The sequence below is a fragment of the Pagrus pagrus genome (genome assembly GCF_965226575.1).
Source record: "Pagrus pagrus genome assembly, chromosome: 13".
In the NCBI taxonomy this organism is placed as follows: domain Eukaryota; kingdom Metazoa; phylum Chordata; class Actinopteri; order Spariformes; family Sparidae; genus Pagrus; species Pagrus pagrus.
The window spans coordinates 21,026,484-21,051,940 of NC_140197.1; the positions used below are offsets into that span (position 1 = coordinate 21,026,484).

At 40.5% G+C, this 25,457-nt stretch overlaps 3 protein-coding genes across 4 annotated transcripts; all 3 read right to left on the reverse strand.

The window, feature by feature from the left end:
• Positions 1-3,063: 3,063 nt before the first annotated feature.
• Positions 3,064-8,138, reverse strand: nucb1 (nucleobindin 1). 2 transcript variants are annotated; one of them, XM_084370830.1, is made up of 13 exons: positions 8,033-8,138; positions 6,692-6,815; positions 6,492-6,599; positions 6,240-6,372; positions 5,731-5,834; positions 5,236-5,421; positions 5,035-5,125; positions 4,887-4,945; positions 4,502-4,594; positions 4,308-4,397; positions 3,805-3,975; positions 3,579-3,696; positions 3,064-3,488 (listed from the first exon to the last, which is right to left on the reverse strand). In XM_084370830.1, exons 2-13 carry the CDS (start codon positions 6,809-6,811, stop codon positions 3,403-3,405), a joined length of 1,359 nt encoding a protein of 452 aa, XP_084226956.1. In that variant the 5' UTR covers positions 6,812-6,815; positions 8,033-8,138; the 3' UTR covers positions 3,064-3,402. The 2 variants fall into 2 exon arrangements, with proteins under 2 accessions (XP_084226956.1, XP_084226955.1); XM_084370829.1 differs by having other exon boundaries at positions 7,901-8,134.
• A 295-nt stretch (positions 8,139-8,433) lies between these two features.
• Positions 8,434-11,684, reverse strand: ccndx (cyclin Dx). Its single transcript, XM_084370612.1, has 4 exons — positions 10,519-11,684; positions 10,180-10,395; positions 9,201-9,527; positions 8,434-8,984 (listed from the first exon to the last, which is right to left on the reverse strand). Exons 1-4 carry the CDS (start codon positions 10,777-10,779, stop codon positions 8,835-8,837), a joined length of 954 nt encoding a protein of 317 aa, XP_084226738.1. The 5' UTR covers positions 10,780-11,684; the 3' UTR covers positions 8,434-8,834.
• A 4,580-nt stretch (positions 11,685-16,264) lies between these two features.
• tbc1d17 (TBC1 domain family, member 17) lies at positions 16,265-23,551 on the reverse strand. The gene is made up of 17 exons (XM_084371160.1): positions 23,468-23,551; positions 22,139-22,234; positions 21,978-22,055; positions 21,779-21,890; positions 21,513-21,696; positions 21,271-21,382; positions 20,864-21,034; positions 20,639-20,764; positions 20,435-20,538; positions 19,859-19,953; positions 19,626-19,742; positions 19,332-19,432; positions 18,830-18,929; positions 18,437-18,534; positions 18,061-18,177; positions 17,887-17,973; positions 16,265-17,077 (listed from the first exon to the last, which is right to left on the reverse strand). Exons 1-17 carry the CDS (start codon positions 23,528-23,530, stop codon positions 16,916-16,918), a joined length of 1,923 nt encoding a protein of 640 aa, XP_084227286.1. The 5' UTR covers positions 23,531-23,551; the 3' UTR covers positions 16,265-16,915.
• Positions 23,552-25,457: the final 1,906 nt, after the last annotated feature.

Sequence of the window (25,457 nt, forward strand, 5' to 3'; positions counted from 1 at the left end):
CCCCTCCCTCCCTCTGCTGTGGGAGCGACGGCTCGGGCTCAGCCGCTGCGTCAAACTGCACGCAGGAAGCACGGGCGACATCCGGGAGGGACTTTCAGAATAAAACGCGAAACAGCTGGTCTGGCGATGAACCCAGAAGATTGTTGAAAATGACCCAATCAACCATTTATAATAATGATAATATTCACAATAGTAACAGTAATAATAATAATAATAATAATAATAATAATAAACTTTACTGTATCTTAATCTCATTTGTATTGCATTCTATTTATTATTTAGTATATACTTTACAATAACTTCATTAAAGGGACAATATGTAAGAATTTGAGTTGAAAACATTCAAACATTATTGATGTTATAGTGTCTTTGTATTGTCTTGCAGATATATCCACTCAAGTTAGCATGCTAACCAGCTAGCTCCGGACCTGTGGTTCTCTTATAGTTCACCTTTAATATCCTAAATGGTAAATTTATAGTTAAATTAATTTTAGATAATAATTACTTGACAGTTAACATACACTGACATGCTTTATAAACCATTTATTAAGCAATTTGAAAGCATTTTAAACATCAGCAATCTTTGCTTAATAAATGGGCTGTGAAGCATTTAATTGTTAACAGTGAAATAACTATGTAACAAACGTTTAACTAACTATAAATGTAACATTTATTAATCATGGCTTCTATAAAATCTTACCCATGTGACAGCTAAACCTCCTATACCTTAATAAAATCTCTATTCTGTTAGAAAAAGAGTAATGGTAGTAATAACTGACCTAAAACATGAAGACAAAGCACTTTATTCTGAAGACAAATAAAAGTGCCTCTGTCCCTCTTCCGGATGTTTCTGTGTCACTTGACGAACCTCTCATCATTTATCTTCCCTCATCTCTCCTCCTCGGTGTGATGCTGGGTCTTAAAGAAACAAGCCTTCACCGGCTGTCACCGTATACACCTGTCACGTCCTCACACTCACTTCTACCTGCACTTTGTTGCAGTTTTCCACATTTAAACACGAAACAGATGCACATCATCAGAGCAGATTTACACGAGATCTGATTCCTTAATTTATTCCTGCTGTGAGAAACTTGACTAATTAATTAAACAATTGCACCCTCTGGTGGTTCAAGCAGGGAACTGCAATGAACTACTATCACAAGGTTTTAGGCGAAACGTCTTGATTTTAGGAAACCATCGTGGATAGATCTGTTTTTTCTGTGAAACTGGAGACTGTGAGGAAGATCACATTCAACCATTAATAACTTAAACATGACCAGAATCTTGACTTTTGTTAAGTTGAGATAAAGATGAGTAATCTGGTGGATCTATGAGGTTTATTATGGGGTTCAATTATTTCATTCAAACATGAAAATAATTTAAAAACTGACAAATTTCTTCCTCATGATTAAATGACCCGGTACACATGCCGGTAAAAGTTTACCAGTCACCATCACTGGTCATTAAAGGCTTCGTCTGTCAGCCAATCAGAATTTGGGGGAGGCGGGTCTTAAACCCCGAGGTAGCAGGGGAGGAGGAGGTGTGCTAGAGGTGACGTAATGTCCTCTCCACAGAGGTTGATGTGCAGAAGAATCAAAGTGCATCAAAATTAGATCTGTTCAAAAAGTAGTTCAGGAAGACAGAAAGAAAGAAAGAAAGAAAGAAAGAAAGAAAGACAGAAAGACAGAAAGAAAGAAAGAAAGTCTGTCTGCCTCAAAAATTAGTTACGATAACAAGTTCTCCAGTTTTTTCCTGAATAACAGGCTCTAATGTTCTGCCAATTATGTAAATAATAAACATTACCTGCCAGCACCTTAAGACGAGGTAACCTCAAATGACACCTTAGTCTGTAAGCTCTCGCTCCATCTGCTTTGATCTCTTTAATATGATGAAGTTTCGAGCCTCGGGCCTCTTGGAGATCAACAAGATCAGGTTGTTGATCCAAAAGAAGGCCTGAGGGTCAAAACGTCATTTTAGAGGTTAAGAGTACTTCAGTAAGTTCTATGAGGAGGAAACATTTACTGGATTACAGTGTCTGTTTGTGTCACATTTGTCTCACTGTTATGCAATGCTGCTTTTTAGGTAACTGTGTCTTTTATTAACTGTCAGCAAAACATTCAATTGTGTGTGTTTTGCACAATGAAAGTCTTCCTGCAAGATAACTACTGCAACTGCAACTTAAAGTGAAATGTAGGAGAGAAAGTCAGTCTCACAACAGGGAAGCCATCGAGTAAGAAGGATTTCTAAGTGTCCGAGTGAAGGTATGACAGCCCTGAGCAGCACTTTATACACAGAAGATCACACTGCATCACGCCCTCCTGCCATGATGTCTTAACAGACCTGCTGACAGCGTGTTGACAGCCTCAGTGCCACCTCTGGTCACAAACAGTTGGATGAAAAGCCAGAGCTGTTGTGGATGATGGCCTCTGCAGACCAGCAGACGGGACACAACACAGACCTGTTAAAGTTCCCACAGGGAGAACAACCTGACTCAAAGTTTCCCAGAAAATCACATCTTTATCTGACTCACACCAGATAAGCTTCAATGGAGGAACAACTGTACTCAAACATTTCAAAATAAAAGTGCTCTCGTAATAAACACTGACATCATGATCCAGGCAGCTTCCTCGAGACATCTTTATTTGGCTGATATGACAGCAGTGAGTGACAGGAGGCAGCTGCATGGACACCAGGAGAGGAGGGTGCGCGGGGGTCACGAGAGGTCAGCGGGTTAGAGGAATGCTGATAGGAATGTCCTGAGCGGCGGCCAGGGAGGCATCTCGTCAGCGGGACAACAACAAGGATCAGCAGCTCCCCGGGGAGCCATGACAGTGGACAACAGGCCCAGTGTGTGCAGAGACACAGTGACCCGGAGGAGGAGGAGGAGGCCACAGGATGATATACACACATCCACCCTCCATACTCAGGACAGCCCGCCACTTTGCTACATATTATGTTAATACATTTATATTCTCTTCTACTGTACTCTGTCTTACATATGACATACACATACACAACAGCTGTGTGACACCCCAAGTAATCTGAGTCCGAGAAGTCTGGTTTTGAGGTTTTAAATTAAAACTTTATTTGATGATGTTTATGATTTGACACTGAAATAAAACCCTGAATTAATAAAAACTTCACTGAAACTGAAGATTTCTGAAGATACATATAGAGCTATCTGTTGTTTTCAGATCTTTAATCTAATGTAGACCACAGAAATGAACACACAGTACAATATGTCATGATTCACAAGCCACGTCTGTCTCAGTTTATACATACAGCTCACATAGTTTGAGTTTGGAGAACCCATCTGGATATCTGTGTCAGTGCAAATGGGAGTGTGCGAGTGTGTGTGTGTGTGTGTGTGTGTGTGTGGTAAGGCTGTCAGAGCATGCTGCATTAAGTGTGCAAAGGCAGATTCTGTGGAGGCTCTGCAGGCAGATTATTCGGAGCTTCGGCTACGTGTTCAACTGCGACTTTTTCTTCTGTGAGAGAGAGAGAAGAGAAAGATCGACTCAATAAAAACAAGACCAGATCCGTACACACATATATCACATATATCTCAGAGTGTTTACCTTTTGCTTCTGCTTTTTGTGCCTCTGGTTGGAACTGTAGTTCTCCATTAGGACCCGCAGGAGGCTGCCCGTCTGCTGCCTGCGGTTCCTTCTGTCTCTGGGACATCTCTAATACTGCCTGAATTTGACAAATTGCAATCACATTTATCACCATGTACAAGCTATAGTGTTGAAAATGAGTCGCTGAGTCCAGTTTCAGGTGATATAAACATGGCGGGACAGTTACCTGCTGGTACTCTCTCCTCTGGGCCTCCAGGGCTTTGCCTCTCTCTTTCAGCAGCTCCTGCTCCTGACGCAGATTCTCCGCCTTCCTCTTCAGCTCCTCCTCTTTGTCCCTGAGTTCGGCCTCAAACCGCAGGAGCTCTTCCTCTGTGTACAACGGCTTGGTGTCCAGAGTCTGAGGAGACGTGCAGGAGAACCAATGAAATACAGGAAATTCACAGCGTTCTTAAAATGTTAGTGGCAGTGTTTGGAGCGTAAGCAGTTAAGATAGAGCTGTCAGACAACCAGTATAGTGTGATACGTTATTTGACATTGTCAGCATGAAGACACTTAGCCTTGCTGAAAGGCTTACTGTGATTTTCCACTGGCACTTTTGCCCGCACGGCGTCAAACTGTGCTGTGCTGATTTGCTTTTCGATTACAGGTTTGACTGGTGTATCTACTGTGATATCTGTATGTACATACGACTCTAATTGAGTTAAAAATATTAAAAAATGGGCTCCATACCTCCCACTCTTTGGGATTATTGAACTCCCTCTTCTCTGTGGATTTGAGGAACTCCTCCAGGCTGACCAGACGATCTTTATTTGTATCCACCTTTTAACACAGAGACGAAAAACAGAGAAAAAGGTTTGAGGCTGACTCGTGGCATATGATGAAACCAAGAGCAGAAGGATAAAAAGTATTTAGTCAAGACTCACATTCTGCATGACATGCTCCCTCATCCTCAGCCTTTCTTCCTCCATCTCCATCATATCATCTTCCTCATTCTTTGGGTCATAGACCTTCTCCAGCTGGAGGAGGGAAGTGAACAGATGTTAGGTTATCACAGCTGTCAGGTTTAAAACTTTTACTTTTAAAAAGTCTGCAGCAACTCAGAGAACACAGCTGTGTTTTCAAATAGATGAGCACCAATTTTTGATACTCTGTCATGGCATTTTAAGGGGGTTTCATCAGGGTTTTTCACTACCAATAGAGAGTGCGTTCAGTGCGTACCAAATACTGATCTGATACCAGTGTGTTAAAAAGAAGAATTCATGTAATTTATATACATATATATGTACATGTGTATTTTGCTTTTCTTACCTCTTTAGTGAAAAGAGCCTCCAACTCCTGCTCATCTAAAACATCGTCTTCATTTGTATCTAACCAGAGAAGAAATGACAACTTTATTTATCAGACTTGTAAGTGTGATATTTATAGCACAGGAATTAAAAGAAGAGGAGTCACTCACCGTGCAGTTTAAAAAATGTTTTAGGGTTGAACTCCTGAGGATCCAGTCCGTCTGTCTCCTCCCAAACTTCCCGTAGCTGAGCAACGCTACCCTGAGAAGTGTGAAAAGAAATGCAGCAGAAAGAGGAGAAACATGTAAGAGAACTTGACTTGCTTCTACTTGTTTCCACCCAAAACCCAACATGGCTGCATTTGTGCCTACCGGAACATTGACTTTGGGGTGCTGGCGGTGTTTCTCCTTAAGCTCCTGCAGCCTCTTCTCCTCCCTCTCCCTCTTCTCCTGGTCCAGGCCTTTCAGGTACTCCCGTCTCTCGTGCTCCTTCAGCATCTCGTAGCGTTTAAACTCCTCGTGTCGCTCAGCATCGTAGTTCTCCAGGTCCTTGGTCGCCTGGAAAAGAGCCATAAAAAGGCTATGAACTTTAAATTCTTTTCATTTAGAAGTTGGGTCAGTTACAATACAAAGCAAACATTCATAGTGTCTAGAACAATCACTAACGGGTTGTTCTGACCTGTAACTTTAGCACCCATGAGTCTGATCAGTGTAATTATGATTCTGCTGGAATGTGGTGGGATTCATCACTTCCCCACATTCCTTTCAAATCTGAACAGATTAGCCATTGAACAGCTGGAATGAAAGATTTTTCATTCTCTGCGCAAACAAAAACGCAGTTTTTCATTTAGCACTGGATGATCTTACCGTGGAGATGAGCAGCTCAAGGTCTTTGGCCTCAAAGGTGTTTTGATTGTGGGGATCCAGATGTTCAAACTGCTTCAGCAGGGAGGCGTGGTCCATCTGCAGGGCTTCACAGCACATACACAAATTTCTGAACACATGCCAGGCGTCTGACACACGTGACTTCCATTATGTTCTGTACATACTGAACACATTTCTGCCCTTATAGAGGCTACATTCCTTCCTCAATGCTAGCTTGACTCATTTGCAGTCTGTGTGTATACATCCCTTGCTTATAGGGCTGCACAATATATCACTTCAGCATCGACATCGCAATGTTAAGACAAACATGGCAATAGTTCAAATTGCAGGATGGGCTGGTCAGTGAGGCAAATTAACTCCTATACGTCATGCTGCAACTTTTTAACTGCCGATACAAAAAGAAAAATTGCACGATTCTCATCTGTCTTGATGACTGATCTACTAGATCTGGTTTAACTTTCATTAAATCTAATACAATCTAGTCCACTTACTCTGTATGTTGGTGCTGTCCAGTTTGGCCTTGAGCAGCATCCTGAGGCGAGAAACCTCCTGACGCTTCAGCTCATCCAGACGAGTCCTGACGTGGTGACTGACCAGGTCCAGCTCTTTACTGAGACGACCATTCTGATGGAGAACACGAGACACAACAGGCGAGAAGAACATGTTGAATATAAAATCCTCTTGTTGCCAGTTGAGAGTAAACAAATTAATTAAGAGAGAATCAGAAAGAAACCGATGCTAACCTTGATGTCCTCTGTGTTTGCTGTCTGCAGTTTCTCTCTGAAGTGAGGGTCTGTCTCCAAAACCTCGATCACCTCTCTGAGATACCTGTCGTAGTACAGACCAGTGTCCTGCAAGGGAAGGTTGTAAAGGACTGGTCATTTACAAGAAACTGAGATAAATGTGATATAAATAAACCACAACAGTGGACTGCGACTATTACCCCATTCTCCTCTGGCACCTCCTCTTTAACTTCCTGGTTGCCTGCATTGCGATCAATAGGCACTGACCAGACCCCAGCAGAGATGGATAGAAGCAGCAGCCACCCAGGTTTCAAGTTCATCCTCCTTAAAAAATAAACAACAATGAATATATTGCTATCATATTATATGTAAAACTTTGACTGAAAAGCTACAATATTAGCACAGAATAGAGGCACACAATTGGGAGAAATAAAAACTAGAGTGTCATTTCTCCTATATATAAACTTACTGTCTGGTGCCATGTGCTGTATGCCAAACGTTATTCAAAGATAACCTATATTAACCTGTGATTTGCCACACCTTTATGTGCAAATTTGGACATTTCACAAGTAAAGTTTATCACTAGGTTTAGTTTATAGTTGCCTGAACACAGCCACATTTAACTGTCTGCTGGATTTGATTTCTACATCTTTTAAATGGAAGACCAGCGTAACAAGAGACACTGAACTTTATCCTCCTCATGATCTGTGTCAGACTTTCATTTATAGATGCAGACAGTGTTTAAACATACTTTGTTACTAGTTGATTAACTGAAACATAACTCAAGTCCAGGGGGGATATTAACCATAGTAACCTTGGTCCTAACCTGGAGAAACATTGGATAAAAAGTTGAGAACACTAACTTAGCTGACAGCCAATAATATTTGGATTTCAGTACAAGTGGTTGCTGGCTGGTGTGTATATTGTATGCCGAATTTACCAGGAGATTTAAGATATTTGTTAAAGGTCTAAAGTTTCTACTTTTAATACACGTATGTCCTCGCTGAGATGAGGCAACAGTAATATCAGGTTTCGCAAGTGGAGTTTGGCGTGGGAGTCAAAATCTGAGCAAGAAAACCTGTTTACAGCTGATTTAACAGGATAAATTACGCTGAAGACGACGGGAGTGTTGCTTAATGGCATATATAACACGATTTAAATTGAAAATGTGTATACTATTGTCTTGTTCGTGCTGTAGCTTGTTAGCTAACTAGCTTAACGTAAACAAGGATAAAACGGATGTGGATGGTCAGGGCTCAGCAAAGAAACGGACCTGTCCGTAGTTGTTATTACCTGTGACGTTAAACCTGCGGTATGAGCGAGTTAAGGTTTGGTTTAGCATTTTAAACGTTGTTCATTCTTTATAGGTAATTTTACAGGTGATTTAACATGGTCTGGCTGTCCATTACCGTGGGCTATGGAAACGTCTAGCACAGCTCTTCCTGCGTTGCTCCTCTTTTCGATATATCACCTGATTTTCTTTGATTTCTTCTTTGAAACTCCTCCGATATTAAAAAAAAAAAGAGTAAAGTACAATTTACCTGAACACAGAATCTCTTAAAATAGCTCCCCTGTTACCGCAGCTAGGTGTTTAATATCTGATCCAATGCTAAAACCACGATCTGTATTTTGAGTCGGATAAAATTGACGTCATGAGAATGCAGCGGTGGTCCAACATGCTGCCTTCAGGTACTGTCGGAAATAGTTGAAGTGTTCTTTCTAAATCACAATAAGCGGTGAGGTTATCAAAGAATTGTTGAGTCATGATAGTGAGAGTAACATCGACTCGTGATGGTTATTTAGGCTCATTGTTGATAACTTAAAATCAGCCACCAACACCTTTTCTCTTCCCCAACACAAGCTCAGAGGTCGAAAGAACCAGCCTGTGAATAGTAAGTGAAGGTAGCATTGCCTCAATGGCAAATAATACATGGACACAAAAGTATGTACAAACGTTTAAAACGTTTAATTGCTTTGAAAAATAGATTTGTTTGTATATTAAATTCAGTACAAAAACACACACTCAAGTAAAATGAAATAAATTAAACATCAAAAGAGCCAACAATTGCACACAATAATAAATAAAAGGTATAAATATGCAGCACGATCACATCTAAGCCGACAATAAAATTAATAGAATATGGCACATGGAAAACACATAGCAAAATAGTTCATAAATAAATAAAGTCAAAAATAAATTAACAGTCACTCAATAAAATCATTTCAAAAATATAAAAACATGTCAGAGCATTTTGAGGTCATAATCAATTTATATCAGTTTGACTGATGAACTGGAGAGGTTTTGATTGATTCACACGTTCAATGCAACAGTTGATTCCGTGTTTAGAAATCAATCTCCCTCATATCAGTGGGTGTGCCGGGTCTTTCGTTCTCCACCTCCTCATCCTTCTCCATGGGGCCCTGCTGGAGCCCACTCCTCAGCCGCTGTCGGAGGGCATATTCGATCATCTCACTGTAGCACTGCAGCACTGCCTGGGATGCAAGAAAAAGAGAAAATCAATGATTATTGTAATAGATGCTAGAGTCTTACTGTGTTTGGTGTGAATATAAAACAACCAGGTCCCTCAAAACAGAAATATTCTTAGCCTAGTTGCTTTAAACTGCTTTTTCTTGCAACTTTCATCTACTGCAAAGAACAAGAACCCTAAACCTGATCAAATCTGCAGCTTCAGACTCAGGTTTACTCACCAGGTCTGTCTGGCAGAGCTCCGCCAGTGCTTCACCCATGACAGCCAGCTGTGTGGGTCCCTTGTTGCCCAGACCTCGCAGGGCACAGTTCAGTGATGCTGCAGCAACAAGTGATGGTGGTGCTCCAAGAAAGCGGGAGTCGCAGGCACACATGGCAGCCAGCGTGTCGCTGTGCCGCCGCAGGGTGGAGAGCGGCTCCCTCTCAGAGTCACTTCTGTCTCCATCTCCTCTCTCGTCCACACAGGCAAGAAAATGCGGGAGGAAGTCCTGCGGAGTCACTGCTGCTGTGTCCCACCGGAGGGTGGCGAGGATGACACGCTCCATTTCCTGATGGAGGGAAGAAAGATGCATTTAGGTGACAGAAAGGATAACAGTGTTATAATAATTGAATGTGATGTGAGAATAGATGTCATTAGGAATTTATTTCTTGTTATATAATGATAGATCTGTAAAGTCTGTATTAGAGTTTAGTGGCACAACTTTTTGAGCAGGATTGATGAGTCGATTGTTGGCATCTATTTTATTAAACATATTAAATGTTTCAGTCATTTATCAAGCAGAAAAAGTCAAATTTCTAAAAAAAACAAACTTGTGAGGCATCTGTCTTCATTTTCATCCAATGAACAGTATAAAATCTTTGGTTGATTATCAAAAAAACAGCGCTAAAAAGTCAGTTGTAGCCCTTTAAAAATTAAAGTTGTAAGTGCGTTGGCTGATGTGCTGAGGCATCAAAATGCCTTATAATGTGATAATGTGATACATTATATTGGATGCTGCTACGACTCCTTAGAACGGCTATTTAAAGGATGTAAAACTAGATATTCTATCCGAGAAAATGAAGGTTTAACCGAGTTTATGGGCCGATGTTCAATGCCCCTGCAAGATGATGATGATATGAGGGGCCGACAGCCTGAAAAGACCCTCAAAAAACTAGCAGGAGAGGGTAAGGAACAATATCCTTGCTGTGTGACTGACTCACTCGCAGGTTGGATGGCTGAAAGCTGTATTCAGCTGCAGCACTGAGAGTATCAGCGGTCACGTTGTCACACTCTGTGAGTTTGGAGGCGATGAGGATGCAGCCAGCAGCTAGGCAGTACGGTGAGACAGGTATGGACAGAGAGGCAGACAGGAACCTATCCATCAGAGAGACAGACAGGGGGAACACTGCCTCATCGCAGCCGCACTCACAGCACACCTGGAGAGAGAAAGAGAGGGGGGAAAAGATGTGAGACATCAGCATCACAGCTGCCACGATGACATAACTCATCCAGCACCGTGGGGGGAGACGGAGAAACTGGAGCATGAGAGAGTTTCATACCTCAAGGGCCCATTTGGCGAGCTCCTCCCTGCGCTCTGGGTCCCGCTGGATGAGGGTGATGTAGAGCATGGAGGGCATGTACCTCTCCTCCACGTGAAGCAGCCTCTGGATCACACGGTGACCGGACACTGTGGGGTCCCAGGCGGCTCGCAGCTGGGACGAGACTGTGACGTGACTCTGGGCCTGTGGCTCAGTCTGGCTCTGGTTCTGACTCTGCACGTCCTCCACCTCCTCACACCAGAGAGACACTGACATATCCATCTGCACAGGCTGCTGGGTCAAAAATGAGCTTTTTTTTTTTACGTCCAATTTGGAAAGAAACGCGGCAGCTAGTGTCCCCCTGTCACCTGAGGAAGCTGGAACCTGAAGAATCCCTGCAGATCCTCCTTGTTGAAACAGTTTTGACTTCCTGTGGTGCTCGCTGAATATCTCCCCTCAACTCCTGTCTCTTGAGTTTTATACCCAGCAGGGGAGAGGTTAAAGAGGGGAGTGGCACATGCAGGGGGAAGGAAAAAGACCGTAGAAAGGGGCGTGGACCCTCGTGACTGACATAAAATAATCAGATGACAACAATATGGTCTGTGCAACAATTGCTCCAACAGGTGGGGAGAGAGGGAGAAAGACGGAGAGCAGGGGAGAGAGGGAGGCAGGGGAGGAGGAAAGAGGAGCAGACAAGTGAGGGAGTGGCCCGCAGGGACTGAGCAACAGCTTGTCTTCGGCAGTGAAAGAGAGAAGGGAGGAAAAGAAAAGGCTGCGAGGGGTGAGAGGCAGAGAGAGGACAGAAAAGGTCACATCCACACTCTGACAATGGGAATGGATGACAAAAGGATGACGGTGTTTGTTTACAACGTGAGCACGAGAGCAAAGATGTCAGAGTCTGGATGGATGTTAAATCCTGCTGCTGCTGAACAAAAATCCTTGGGCACCTAAATTTATTAAGTTGACTTAGTTAAATTTAATATTGTGATTTTTTTTTTAATTGAATTTTTTTGCTTCTTATTATTTATGTACTTAATTCTTTAATATACATAACTACAGTAGGCCTAATTATGTGATTATAGGGATTTTAGTGTCATTAAACATATTTCTGCGTAATTGTTTTTTGTTTTCTTTTAGACATTTACTCAATCTTTACTTGAATCTTGAGAAATACTGGATAGTTTAACCTCTTCAGGCCAAATTATTCAAATTAGACAATCTGTTAAGGAAAATAGACCTGAAGCAATTAGTAATGGAATCAATTAAATAAGTTAAATTAAGGATTTATAGTTTAAATATTGCCCAAAAGTTGCTGGTTCCAACTTCTGACTTTTCAGTTTTTCTTTGTTTTAAATGATAATAAATTGACAATCTTTGTTTTTTTTTTTTTTGTGTGTTAAATGTATTACAAAAAACATTAAAAACAAAGGGCTGGGCGTGGTATCCTAACTATTTGAGGAATTATGTTGGGTGTTTATTTTTAATTCACAGTATTCTGACTTTTCAGAAACTAAAAAAAAGCAAAAATGTTCCAAACATTTCTTCAGACACGAAGGTACTGGATGTCAAAAACTGTGAATATAGCTCAAATAGTGAATCAGTAAATGAAGAAATCAATTGGCAGGTTAATCCATAATGAAAATGATTGTAGCTGTAGCGTTTCTCTGTAGTTTAACAAAAAAATAATTCATGATAAGGGGATGGTAACAGAATTTTTGTTTGTTTCAAGGAATTACGAGCCTTAAAGTCTATTTCAAATGTTTTTTACATCCTGGCAAGATAGAAAATTTAGGTAGAAACATCTTCTGATAGCGTATTATCTTATATTTCTCATCATAGGGTTAGGATAGAAAAATAAAGATAGTAATAATAAAAATAAACTTCATTTATACAGCACTTTCAGGTATTTCAGGGCTGCAATCAGGCAAATACACTTCAGAAAATACCCGACTGTAATATCAAATAAAAACAATAATCATTAAAATAAAGCTTTTTAAAGAGGATACGTTTTTAGAAGTGATTTAAAAGTTGTCACTCATTCTGCATCCTCACATCCTGGTGAAATTAAGGTTTCTAGATGACTGTAAATGTGTTCATCAAAGTTTTGCCTCTCCCCCCTCTCTCCCTCTCTCCTCTGAGGTTTCTCATTGTCAAAGCAACCTGTGTCCCGTCGGCCTCCCCTCCCTGCGCCTGTGGCAATCTGCTGCTCGTGTTTAAAGAGCAGCAAAGCCACCGGGGAGGGCTGGGCGAGGTATGTGCAACAGACAGTGGAGCCGGGCAGGTCAATGAGCCGTATTGTCTCCCTTTACAAATCAGTGTCAGACAACAGCCCCTGGCCTTCTGCCTGCTGCTGGCTCCTCTCTCACACACACACACTTCACACATTCATGGGGTAGACACACTTTTCACACACTCCCCGGGGACTCCTCTGATGGTCACAAAGGGGTCGCACTCACCAGTGGAGGATACAGATTGTATTTGACAGTCATTACAGGTGGCTTTTCACACATTAAGGCTTCAATGGCAGCTCATGTTTCAAATAGGAGTTAAATGGACGGCCACACGACTTGATTTCAGCTCAGCATCAATAATTCATTGGAGCTGAGCGCTATCTTTACTTACTATGACTACTTCAGGTTCATGTAGTAAAAAGGTAAAAGGTAAAGAAAATGCCTCTTTGAGTTTTATACTATTTCATATTATGTTCTGGATTATTATTGCTGAGACATTCATCTGTAACATTTTACTCTGAAGTGAAGCTCACTTGACCTCTTTCATATTCTGTTGGGTAGTTTAAAATAACAGCCCATCATTTATTCGTCAGTTAAATAGTTTAATAAAAAAAAAAAGCAATAAATAAAATGTAAAACTGTAATACTGTAAGAAAAAAACAAATTAAATCAGGGAAAACCAGTAAATAAACAAGTTAAAAGATAAAGGCTGAACTTTTTCCCAGACGGACGCAGCTCAAACTCTTTATCTAAGTGGTGTCAGATATAAGTGGTAATAATGTTTGCCCTTTGCCAGACTCTGACAGTGATGATCCTGCTCCATCAACGCAACAACACAATGATTCTCCTTTAAAAATACTCTTGTGAGTAAGTTGTAAGTCAGTCTGAAGAGGTGGCTAACTCTCTCTGATAGATAAAAACCCCCATAGAAACAGAGTAATTCATACTACATAAGTCTACATAAGTCTAAATAATAACGAAACTGGTAAAATCAAAATGTAAAGTGCTGAACAGTGGTGGAATTTTAACAGTGGTGTGCATTCACTTAACTACTACCAAATTTTAGGTTCTTGTACTAAACTCCATTTCATTCAATTTTATACCTCCTCTCCACTTAAGCGTTAGTTACTTCTCAGATTACAAATTTCTCTTTTTCAAATACTCTTTTTGTCCAATGAAAACCTCTTATTTCCAAATCTGAGATTACGATTTTGAATGTTTGTGATAAACTGAAGGATGAACTTTTCCTTTCTGTGTTGAGAAAATTCTCCTACTTCTTAAACTAAATAAACTTTTTAATATCCTCTCGGATTATCTGGAAAATGAGTCGTCGGGAAGATGAAAACAGGCTGTTTTCCTGATGATGTCATGGAATACGATGCATTGCTGTAGATTAAATGAGCTCAAAAACATCAGATATTATATTAAAACACTGACAGGGACCATTTTACTACAGAATAAGTATTAAAATTACATTTTGCTGATAATATTTAAATACCTATACTTGAAGTGGGATGTTTTACCAGTGTGTTATTAGTACTTTTACTTAATTAAAGGATCTGAATACTGTTTTTTTAAATCAAACACTGGGCTCAAATCTCACGCAGCTTCAGGCACATCATCTACTGCTGATAACAACTTCTCTAAGTCACTCAGCATAATGACAACATGAAGAGACGGTAATCCTCCAACACTTGGTCGATTGTAGCATTAGTGAGAGAATATGGGTTTTAAAGCTGTCGACAAGGCCTCCGTCTATAAAACAGGCTTTGAGAGGGGCTGAAAGCAGATTGAGTTTGAATGAAGGACTGAGTGAGTTTGGCTCTGCCAGTCAAGTGAGGTCAGGGTGAGGGGGGGGAAACAGAGTGACAGATCGTCGGCCTGTTTAAGCACCCTGCTAAATTCATACGTCGCAGCTGTATTCAAACAACACGGATCGAAGGGAGAGGAGACAGCGACCAGCCAAAAGAGGAGTGCAGCGGGTCCTGAGAAGGGGGCGTGGTTCTCCGCCCCTCATTTTCCAGCTCATTTGCCGGGACAGTGGAGAACAGAGGTCCTATTTTCCTCTCAGCCTTTCACCTCACACAGACACCTGCTGGCCAGAGGGGGAGGAGAGGGGAGAGGCCAAAGTTTAACCAGTTCACAAGTTAAGACACGACATAAACAATTACCGGTTACTGTTACACTGGAGTAATTACTGTTTCTCAGAGTTTGATCCCAAAATTCTTATGCGTTTTGTTTTTATGACGCAAAAATCGTGTGTTATTAAGACTTTTGCTTCTCATCATATCCAACTGGGTAACTTTATTGTTACGACCAGCTTTTATCATCTATAAGCAGTCTGTTAATAAAAAAACATTGTTTAAGGCACATTATTATGTAGTCATGCTACATTTAGCATTAATAAATGCTAAATTTGTAATTAATTAATTAACAGTTCATATTTGTTTCACTTTTAACAGACAATATAATTTATTAAGCAATTGTAAAGGTTTCTAAACATTAGTTACAACTGGTTATAAATGTACTACACAGTATTTATTAACAGTTTTGTAAATATCAGTTGGAACTTTACAACAAACAATTGCTTAATGAATGGTTTGTGAAACATTTTATTATTTGCAAACAGTGAAATAATTTCCAACTGAAGCTTAATTAAATATAAAATAACTATCTACTAATGATGTTTACTATAAAGTGGGTTATATCGTCATTCGTTATCTGATTATCCAGTTATGATGCTTCACTGGAGTTGAAGTCGTTAGTAAACACGTGTTTTTATTATTTTTCATGCAACCTGTGAGTGCTTCTTATTCGGCTGCTGGTCCCAGTTAAAGTTTCTACCATTTTCTGCCTAAACAGAAGACACTTTTTTTATGTGGGTCACCTGGTCACCCTAATAGTTGTTTGTGTTCTGACTTTGTTGTCTTGTTGAGTCTAATGTATTTGTTTGAGGACTTAAGGGACGTGTAGCTAACTTGGGCTTCAGTTGCCTGGTTATCAGGCAACAAAGGGAATTTAATTTAGTGTTCAGTATTTATTAAAAGTGTTTTCCTGTCACCATTCCTGAAAATTCATGTAAAACCTAAAATGTTTAAATCCCACAAAGCCCAAAGTAAATTCAAAGCTGCCGTTGAAGCATTTGGAGTACAGACATGGTTTTGAGCTCTTTTGAAAGGTTATAGCAAAAAAAAAAGCCATTTTGTGACCTGAGAGTAACAGGAGCATCGAACTCACAGGTCATCATTTCCTTTTTTATATGAACTGTGTGCATATAGTCAAAAAACAAGTGCTTAGGTGAAAAAACAGCCTATGAAAAGAGCAAACTGCATAAAATGTCATGAACCTGCATCATTTCCAAACTTAAAGAAGTGTTTTTTGGACACTGTATATGTGTTATACAGAGAAGTATTTCTAATACTGTGTGTAAATGCTCTGGTTAGCAGCAGTGGTCTAGTCTATGTACTCTTACATGAATAAATCAGATGCTGGCTATGAGTAGACCTTTTGAAAGAGTCAGTCTGGTACCTGCTTCATTAAGATTCAGCCATTTATTTGATAATAATCAGCGGATGAAAACGTTATGACATAATACAGATAATTACAAGGCTTAAAATAATACCACGCCACTAATGAAAACTATAAGGCATGCAACAAGTTTGCATAGGGCTGGAATGGCATCGTACAGTACTAACAAGGTGCTGCCAGCGAGCTTATCCTTCAATTTCCCTTTTCACGATCAGTGGCGAGGGGACACAAATAAAGCTAAACCACACTTAACAGAACTCACTGAAAGAACACAGCGAGTGACAAGCAGAGATGAGTACAATTATTAAATAATTTGTGAAAAAGGTAAAAGAGCAGCATCAAAAGGAGGAGGGAGAGGGGAAAAGATGGCAGTACTCTTCAGCAGAGACGTGTAAACAAGTGACAAGCAGAGACAAACGACATAAAGACAAAAGAGCACAGAAAGTATGACAACGGTTTTCACTTCTTCAATAGTAACATTCATGGGTACATTTAAAGAAAAAAGCCGCAACGACGCCCCCTGCCTCTGACAAAGAGTAACTACTCTCTCCACCAAACCGCCTTCATTCCTTCTCATTGGATCCTTTACAGTCACATATATTCGTTCATTTACAAACATCTTCCATTTATTTCTTGGTTAAGTGTCAGTCCAGTCAGATTCAAGGATACGTGAGACCGGATGCTGAACTAGATGAAGCAGCCTCTGCCTGTGATTGGGCGAGGAGGCGTTGTGTCTCGCTGGTCTGGGAGTCTGGGCTGTCCTCCTCAGAGCTGGACGGAACGTAGAGACCCAGAACCTGCTGCACCTTGAGGGGAAGCTCCTGGAGGGCAGAGGATGTGTCAAATTCAAGCAATATGCACGACGACAATAAAGTGTTTGCTTCGCCTGGCAGTCTGTTTTTTATCTATGTTTGTGCCAACAGTGTTTTCAGTTTGGTTTCAATTACTGCCGGTTTTAAAATGTGGAAATGGCTGACTAAACACATTTTATATATCCCTACAAAGTGACGCACTTTTAAACCTCGCTAACTTTTTCCTGACTTTGTGTCTGAACACTAGCGAGGCACAGGTCTAAACAAACGCTTAAAGGCTGCTGACGGATATCAGAAATTAAAATCACTGGAGGATTTTTAAATGGCAAAAAGCTGGAATCAACCATTTCAATCACTATCGTTGCAAAATGATGAATATAGCGAATTAGGACACACCAATAAAAATCTAACGAAATAGACATGTTGATTGATTATCATTACAATGGAGCATGGGTAAACACATACAAATGAAAATATGAGATTGATATCAATCAAATTTGTTGTGCAAAATAACAAAAACACGATTGAAGAATGCAAGTTTATATCCGAAAACACATATACAACTCTTAACGAAGGAGGAAAATAAGGAATAAGTAAAAGAAAATCAAAGGAAATGTCTGTGTGTAAAGACTTTCTTTATATCTAAATGAGCTAAAGAGCTCCGTTTTATCCAAAAAATGTAGACTGAAAATACAATGTAGAGGAGTGATTCCCATAATTCCTACATTATGACTTTTTAAAAGGAAGAGCTGTGACACCCAACGAAAGGTTTTCAGTGTAGAAGAACATTTCCTTTTGGTCGATGAAGAGCCTCTCACCTTGCACTGGATGAGCTGTTGGAAGATGGCCTCTGCTCCTCGCAGAACAGTCTGCAGGTCCAACTTCATCGTCAGCTCATTGATGTGCTGAAGGGAATTCACAGAAGAGATTAACAGGTGAAAATGTGTCTATTTATATATAGAAATATACATATATATATATGTAGTGCACACCTTCAGAATAGTGTTAAAATCGTGGTCTGAGCCAATCAGCTCTCCTCTCTGGGACTGAAGGATTGAACAGGCGATCAGCAGGTGGAAGTTGTCGCATGGAAGACGAGTCCAGAGGACCTGAGGAAGAGAAAAGGTGTTACAAAACAAAACTTGCTGTAAACTTGGTCTTGCTAAATCAGATACACTATAACACAAGTTGCAGTTGAGCTTCAGTGTCAAATGACTTTAAAATGAGGTGATGATAATCGTCATACCCTAATATGAAGTTTAGCACCTTCATGACTTAAAGGAGTGGAGCAAGCCATATCTCATTCACAGCTTTATAAAAATATCAGTTTCAATACATAAACTGTCAATGCAGCTGTGGCGCACTCACCTCCCACATGATGAGGATGTCCTCGAAGGAAAACTCTCTCTTGAACCAGATGAGCAGCCAGCGGAAACAGAAGCAAAGGGAGCCGCTGTCCTGAGAGTCTGATGGACCAAAGAAATTTTTTTTTTTTCAAATTTAGTTACAAAAAGAAGAATAATTAGCTCCTTTCTAATATCGAAAGGTTTTTCGCAGTAACAAAAAAGGAGGTTATTCTTCTTTTTTACACTGGAAATTCATGAATTTCAGTGAATCACTTCCTTTTCATGCTTTCATGCACAACAACATGGTGTTCATAGATTTTTCGTTCCTCTATCCTTAAAGCTTTTGCTACCAGCTTCACCTCAGGTTTAATTTTATTCTAATCCAGTCACACTAGATGAGTATCAGCTGACTAACCCAGGAAGTCACACAGCTCGGGGTCCAGAGCCTTCAGCAGGATACTGAGCTGAAGGAGCTGCTGCTTCATGGCCTCCTGAGACTCCTCAAAATTCTGGTGCTGCAGAGGAAGAAAGTGAAGACTTATTAAGTTCACATCTTTCTTCATGGAAATGGACTCATATCTGAACACATTAAATATATTCACTGTTTTGATGTATATAACATCCAAACATCAATACAACTTCTGCAAATTTAATAGTGTTTGCTTTCTGTTTTCATTTCAATCAAAACCGCTGATGAAGCATAAGGTCACCACTCGGGGAATTGTTGAACAGACCGCACTAAACAGGAACAATAGAGTCAAACTTTCTGTTTTGTTTGTGTTGCTGCTGACCAGTTAATCATGTCCATGGTGGCACAGCTGTAGAGCCTCTGAATCACCTCTGATGCCACTGATGAGTTCAAACGAAAACTACATTTGTTTGTGACTGAAATCCAACAGAGAGATATTTCTACTAACCACCAGCTCCATGAAGCCCGTCAGACACCAGAAGGACTCCACCTCGTTCTGAGTGACAAACAGGAGAGGAGAGAGGAGATCACTCATCCCCTGGACATAACCTGGATGGACGGAGACAACAGTGTCAGTATGACGTGGAAATATTTGCAAACTCAGATCCTCTAAAAATCTCTTTCGCGATCTAAAAGTTTCAGAAAAACTTTATCTTGGCATTTTTGGGGGGGGGATTATAAATATTATCAAGCACTCAATAAACACTGCACCTCTGTTTGCCAACAATTCAGAAATCCTCACCAAGATCGAAGTTGAACATGCAGTATGTCATCAGCACATCATGAAGCAGAGTCAGGCCTGGATTGTCGTTCCCAGAGAAGAACGTATTGTGTCTGTCCGTCCTGCTGACATCTCTCTCTGTCACAACGCAACAAACACAGTTCAGATTCAACATCTACAGCAGCTCTCACAGACAAATCACTGAAAGGATGAAAAGCTTTTTTGTCCTTTTTTGGACAGATTTCAGCACTGACCTATCAGGCTTCTGTATCCTCTGAGGAGGGAGTTCCTCATCTCCTGCTCTTCACTGACTGACTTCCACTGCACCTTCATCCTGAAGTACTCATCCCTGCAGACACAGAGAAGCTTTACAGGGGCTGAATACCTCAAAGGGAAAGGTTTGACATTTTGGGATATTTGCTTTCTTGCTGCGGGTTAGATGAGAGGCTAGACACCACTCTCATGTCCGTGAGGTAAAAATAAATCTACAGCCTGGAGCTGGTTATCTTAGAAAGACTGCAAACGGGGGGGAATGGCTAGCCTGGCTCTGTGGAAAAGCAACAAAATCAACCTGACAACACTAAAGCTCACTGATAAACATATTGTATCTAGTTTGTTTGTCAGAGTCTCCGCCAGTTTTGGTGACAAAAAGACTAATGGAAGCCAAGCTAACTGGTTGATGGTGGTGGCTTCATTTTTATCCTACACATATAAGAGTAGCAACAAACTCTCAGCAAGAAAACAAATAAACATATTCCCCAAAATGTCCAACTACTCCTTTAACCATCCAAGAGAGTTAGAAGGGGATGCTGGGTTATAAAAACACTAACGTTTTGACCCGCAGGATGTCCTCTCTTTCCTTGGCAGTGCTGTTCCATGGATAAAAGCCCAGCAAGAACTTCCATACCTCCTTTCTGAGGGGTGGTGTGACACCCTGTAATGGACAAGAATGGTATGAAAACACGCACATGTAGTAGGTCGAAGGCTGAGAAACTGAACATCTAGACATACTGTCACTATATGTACTTTCTTACCCCTCTGAACACCAGCTCTTTGACCTTCTCCGGGTTCCTCACTCGCCCCTCTGGGTCCAGAAACTCCGCCCATTTGTCCAGAGGTTGTCCCCTGGTTACGTCTGGTCTGGGACCGAGCTCCACCCCCTTAATGGAGAGACAGACACAAACATTAACAACTGATTCATGTCTCCTAACATTGTATTAGACACGACCGTGTGCTTTAAATTGTTCTCCTTCTCTTACACAGGTGATGAGTTCAAAGCCAGGCTCTTCGTCCGACTGGTGCGGCAAACTAGGATCCTGAGCAGTACGTGAGTGGACGTGGGAATCTGGAGGTCGAAGTGCCGCCCTGAAGAAATTGGTGACTTTGGAGAATCCGCCAAATGTGGTGGCATACGGGTCGTGGATAAATCTCTGTTCAGGCAAAAAGAAAACCCAAACACAAAGATGTTTTCTACTTCAAGGAAGAACTGCAACATCGATAGAGTTTCAGTCATGTATGTGCTTCATTATTGAGCGACTGGAGTGTGACTTTGATCAGTGAGTCAATGGTATTAAGCAACAAGCTGAAATAAAGAATTTATGATCAATATGAGCTCTAATACACCGTCACATGATGAAGTTACAAATAAAAAATCAAAACAAATTACCATGACAAGATCTGAGCCTCCGTCATCAAGGAGCTGCAGCTTATCGAAGGACTGAGAAAGAGCACCTGAGTCACAAGGGTAGGCGAGGAAGAGCCGCCCATCAACTGGTGACCTGATGATAACAACAGAGACCATGTGATGTTTTCCTAACCCATGTAACAGACGAGCCCTGCCTGAACTCTCTCTTCTTACAGAAACAAGAGGACAGAAACTGCTGCAAGAGTTAGGATGGTGATGCTTACTGGTCCAGGATGATGTAACGCTGCAGGGCCCTGAACAGCTCCCTGGTCCCTCCTCTGTGGAAGTGCAGAGGAGGCAGCGGGTGGCCTCCTCTACTCGTCAGCACCAGGAAGTTTCGGCCCAAGGAGAAGCGAGCCCTCCGGAGAGAGTAGAGCTCTGAGAGAGGCAGAGAGAATGACCACTGACCTGCAGGAGACACAGATGAAACTTAGTTTAATATTTTCTTGATGTAACCATTTACACAAAGTGACAGAATTGCAAACTGCACCTGAATCTCTGACTGGGACATGTTCTCGATCTTTCTTCACTGTGCTGATAATCGCCCAGTCCGGCTCATAACCAGGGTCGAAGTTGGTGTCCTCCTCCCCTCCTTCTCCATCCTAATTTGTAAGAAGTGGGTTGAATTTTATTTCAGAAATACTCAAATTGTTTTCCTCGTCATGAGTAGCAAACAGGTGATTTCTCACCTTTTTGGTGTAGAGCACAGCAGGGGCACTGCGACCCTCATCTTCAAGTGGGCTCCACTCTAAAGCCGGCACCCCAGCCTAAAACGATAGTTTGGTTAATAATAACATCAATAGCGTTTTTTTTGTATCTTAACTGCTTCGACTCACACAGATTCACTTACCCGCTCCACAATCCGGATGAACCCCGGGATGGTTGTGTCCTGGTTACTCCGCTTGGCATTTGTGTGGAGGTACACCCCCTCCTTCTCAAATATCAGCTGTGTACAAAGAAAACCCATGCAAATGTAAATGTGAGCTAAATCAAAGAGATGGTTCAATTCAGGTTGAGCCAGATTCCACTCTTGGGAACGTGCTCGGTACATGTATGGTAACTGTAAGGACTCAAGCAGTGGTTATTTTCATCTTAAGCTTCAATGATTAATCAAGTAGTTATCAACTATTAGATGAATCACCAAATGTTTTGATAATCAATAAGTAAGTTGTCTGATTGAATCTATCCTTGTTTATTTATTTACCTAGTACATTTTGCTGCTCTTAATTCCTCAGATGTCATGTTGTCTCCTTGTCTTCATATATTGATTGTATGTCTTTTTGTGTTTCTACATTTTCTGTTCTGCCTTCTTTTTACTCACCTTAGACGAGGCTCCCTTGTGTTTGGCTTAGCTGTTGGGTGTTTATTCTGTTATATTGTCTTCCTGAGTTTCCTGCTTTTGCTCATTTGTCAAAACACTTTGTAAACTCTGTTTTTAAAGGTGCTGCTATATTAATAAAGCTTATTATTATATATCACAAATAAAAGTGACAAATCCTCACATCACATGTCAATCTGGAACCAGGGAATGTTTGCATTTCTGCTTTAAAGATATGTACATGATGGATCAACAATCAGAACTTCATTTTATTGGATTGACCAGATTGATTCTAGCTTGTGTTACAATGCTGACAACTATTTATAGTGTTAAATCAGGTCACGTAAACGTCATTTGACTGTAACATATCTGATCACATGAAACAAAATGTTCCCATCATGTCTACAGTGTCGCATCATACAGCTGCCCTCTACTTTTGGCAGGTAATTACATAACAATGAGCTGACTAACGACATCACATGATTACAGTGTGGCTCGGTCAGGTCAGTGGGTGAAAGCGAGCAAACCAGAGAGGAAAACTTGAGCTGACTTTTTTTTCCCTCACTAAGACGACTGACTTAGCTTGCAAATCTTAATATCTGTTCTGTTATAGGTGTATGTATCGACTAGCTACACAACTGAGTCCGACATCTTACATCCAGCCAGATAACAACGGGAAGTTATATTAGCTGACAGTCATATTACCTAAGTGAACAGCTAGCTTGAAGTGTTAACAACAGCTAACACTGTCAACAAGATCGACTAGCTCCCTCAAAAATGTCCCAGTCGAGCGGAAGCAAAGTTGTTTACATCCACAAATATAAATACCGACAGTAAAACAGTGTTAAAACTTCGAAATACCTTGTAATCCTCAGCGGGTTGCTCCATATTTCCGTCGCCTCTGTCTTGACTTCGTTTTTCCATAACAAATGTTACGTCATACTTCCTGCTAATGGAAAGCCCCGCCCCACAATAGACGTCACGACAGAATCGCGAGCCAATCAGATCACAGGTCATTATAATAAAAGGCTTGAGAAGGACATGTATAAGTAGATTTATTATTAATAATCCTGAATCCAGTTTCACTTTAAGTCCAGATAGTGTTTGGTTCAAATATGTAATAGCAGTAAAACCAAAGAATGTTAACACAAAATTTCACAAATTTCTTGTTTTTTTTCATAAAACCAAGCACTACATGACACGTTTATGCACCTCCTTTAATGTATTTGTATGAATGTGTGATGTCATGTACATCCTGTTCACTTCACAATAATTGCCACACGAATTCTCTCTGTATTCTTTGTATTTATAGGAAGTGCTAGCCGGTCTGACTTTTTTTTGTTTTGGTGTAGTTTCACGTCGTGGCCACTAGAGGGCAATGAACAAAAACACGTCTGCAAAACACTACCAGCATCGCAGCAGAAAAGAGAAGAAACCTAACCAGACCAAGAATATCTACATAAATACATAGCCAACTTAAAAAGTTATAAGCAGTACTTTTATTATAATACTAGATCAAATCAGTGAGTAACGTTTGTGAAAGAATCTATAAAAACCCATTGTAAGCTATCTGTGTAGCATCCCACAGCAGACACAGTTGATGACTTGCTGGTGAACAAAGTGAAGCATTTAGCTGTTAAAGAGAAAGTGATATATTCCCTCAGGAGATGACGGAGGCCAAACAAGAGGTAAGACGGATATGAGTATTGATTTATGTTAGTTAGTTTGCCATAGATTACAAATGAATGCTAACTCTATGCCGACCACTTCAACATATCAATTTAATGATACACGTTGCGTTTACAATTCTCTGCTGCCCCCATGTGGCCAGAAATCGTTACTGCATGTATTGTTACAGTTCATCGTTGTGACCACTAGAGGGCAGTTTCTTCTGTGTATGCCACATAGAGGTCCTAACTGAGCACTCAACTCAACAGGAATGAAAGCAGAAATAACAGTCACACTCCAGTAATGCAAATGATTTTATCCACTTCATCATTGTTGTACACCTTTGCTTTTGTGTCAATATTGAATGGATATACATGGAGTGATCATTCATATTATATACAGTATAATCATGTCTGTATGTGCAGGGTTAGCAGTAATAGTGCATAGAAAGATAAGTGCAATTTAAACTGCAAAAACATAAGCTATAACGGAAGAAGTGGATGTTTTGGTGTTGGAGGGTTATTGATACTGTATGACTGATTTAACTGTTCCAATTAAAACTTTCAAATCAATCAAAAAAGATCCATCAGAATCAGAATCTACATTGTAACATTGAGAAATATGCACGGAAAGACATAATAACAAATGCAGGATGGTCTATTAGGGATGTCTGGGGTAAATTAACACATTATAAGATCATTAACTGGTACTATTTTATTACCAGTAAGACTGCATAAAATGGGCTTGATGTAGAACAAGCTTCTTACACTCATTGCGAGAATGTTCTTTGGTTTTTCCTTTATGGAAAGAGGTTATTGGGAAACTGGGTGGATGACTTGAAAAACCAGTATTGCTGGTCTACTGGAAGATTTACCATCAGAAACAGAATGTGGTTTATTCACAGCAAAAGGTGGAAATAGGTGTGGGCACATCTAGAGGGGAGAGGTATTGATTTATTTATTTAAGTGTATTTATTTATTTTAAGATTGTTTTTTAGATAAAGTTTGAGGATTCCAAGCATTATTAAAACTTAAATGACAAAAGCTCCCAAAATATAACATTCAAATTAGACAGCATTTCATGGAAAGAGCTGTTTATTTCATTAAATTACAGGCTGCAGGGGTTCATACAGTTTGATAACAAAGCACAGGCCTAAATAATTAGTAGAGATACTTATAACCTC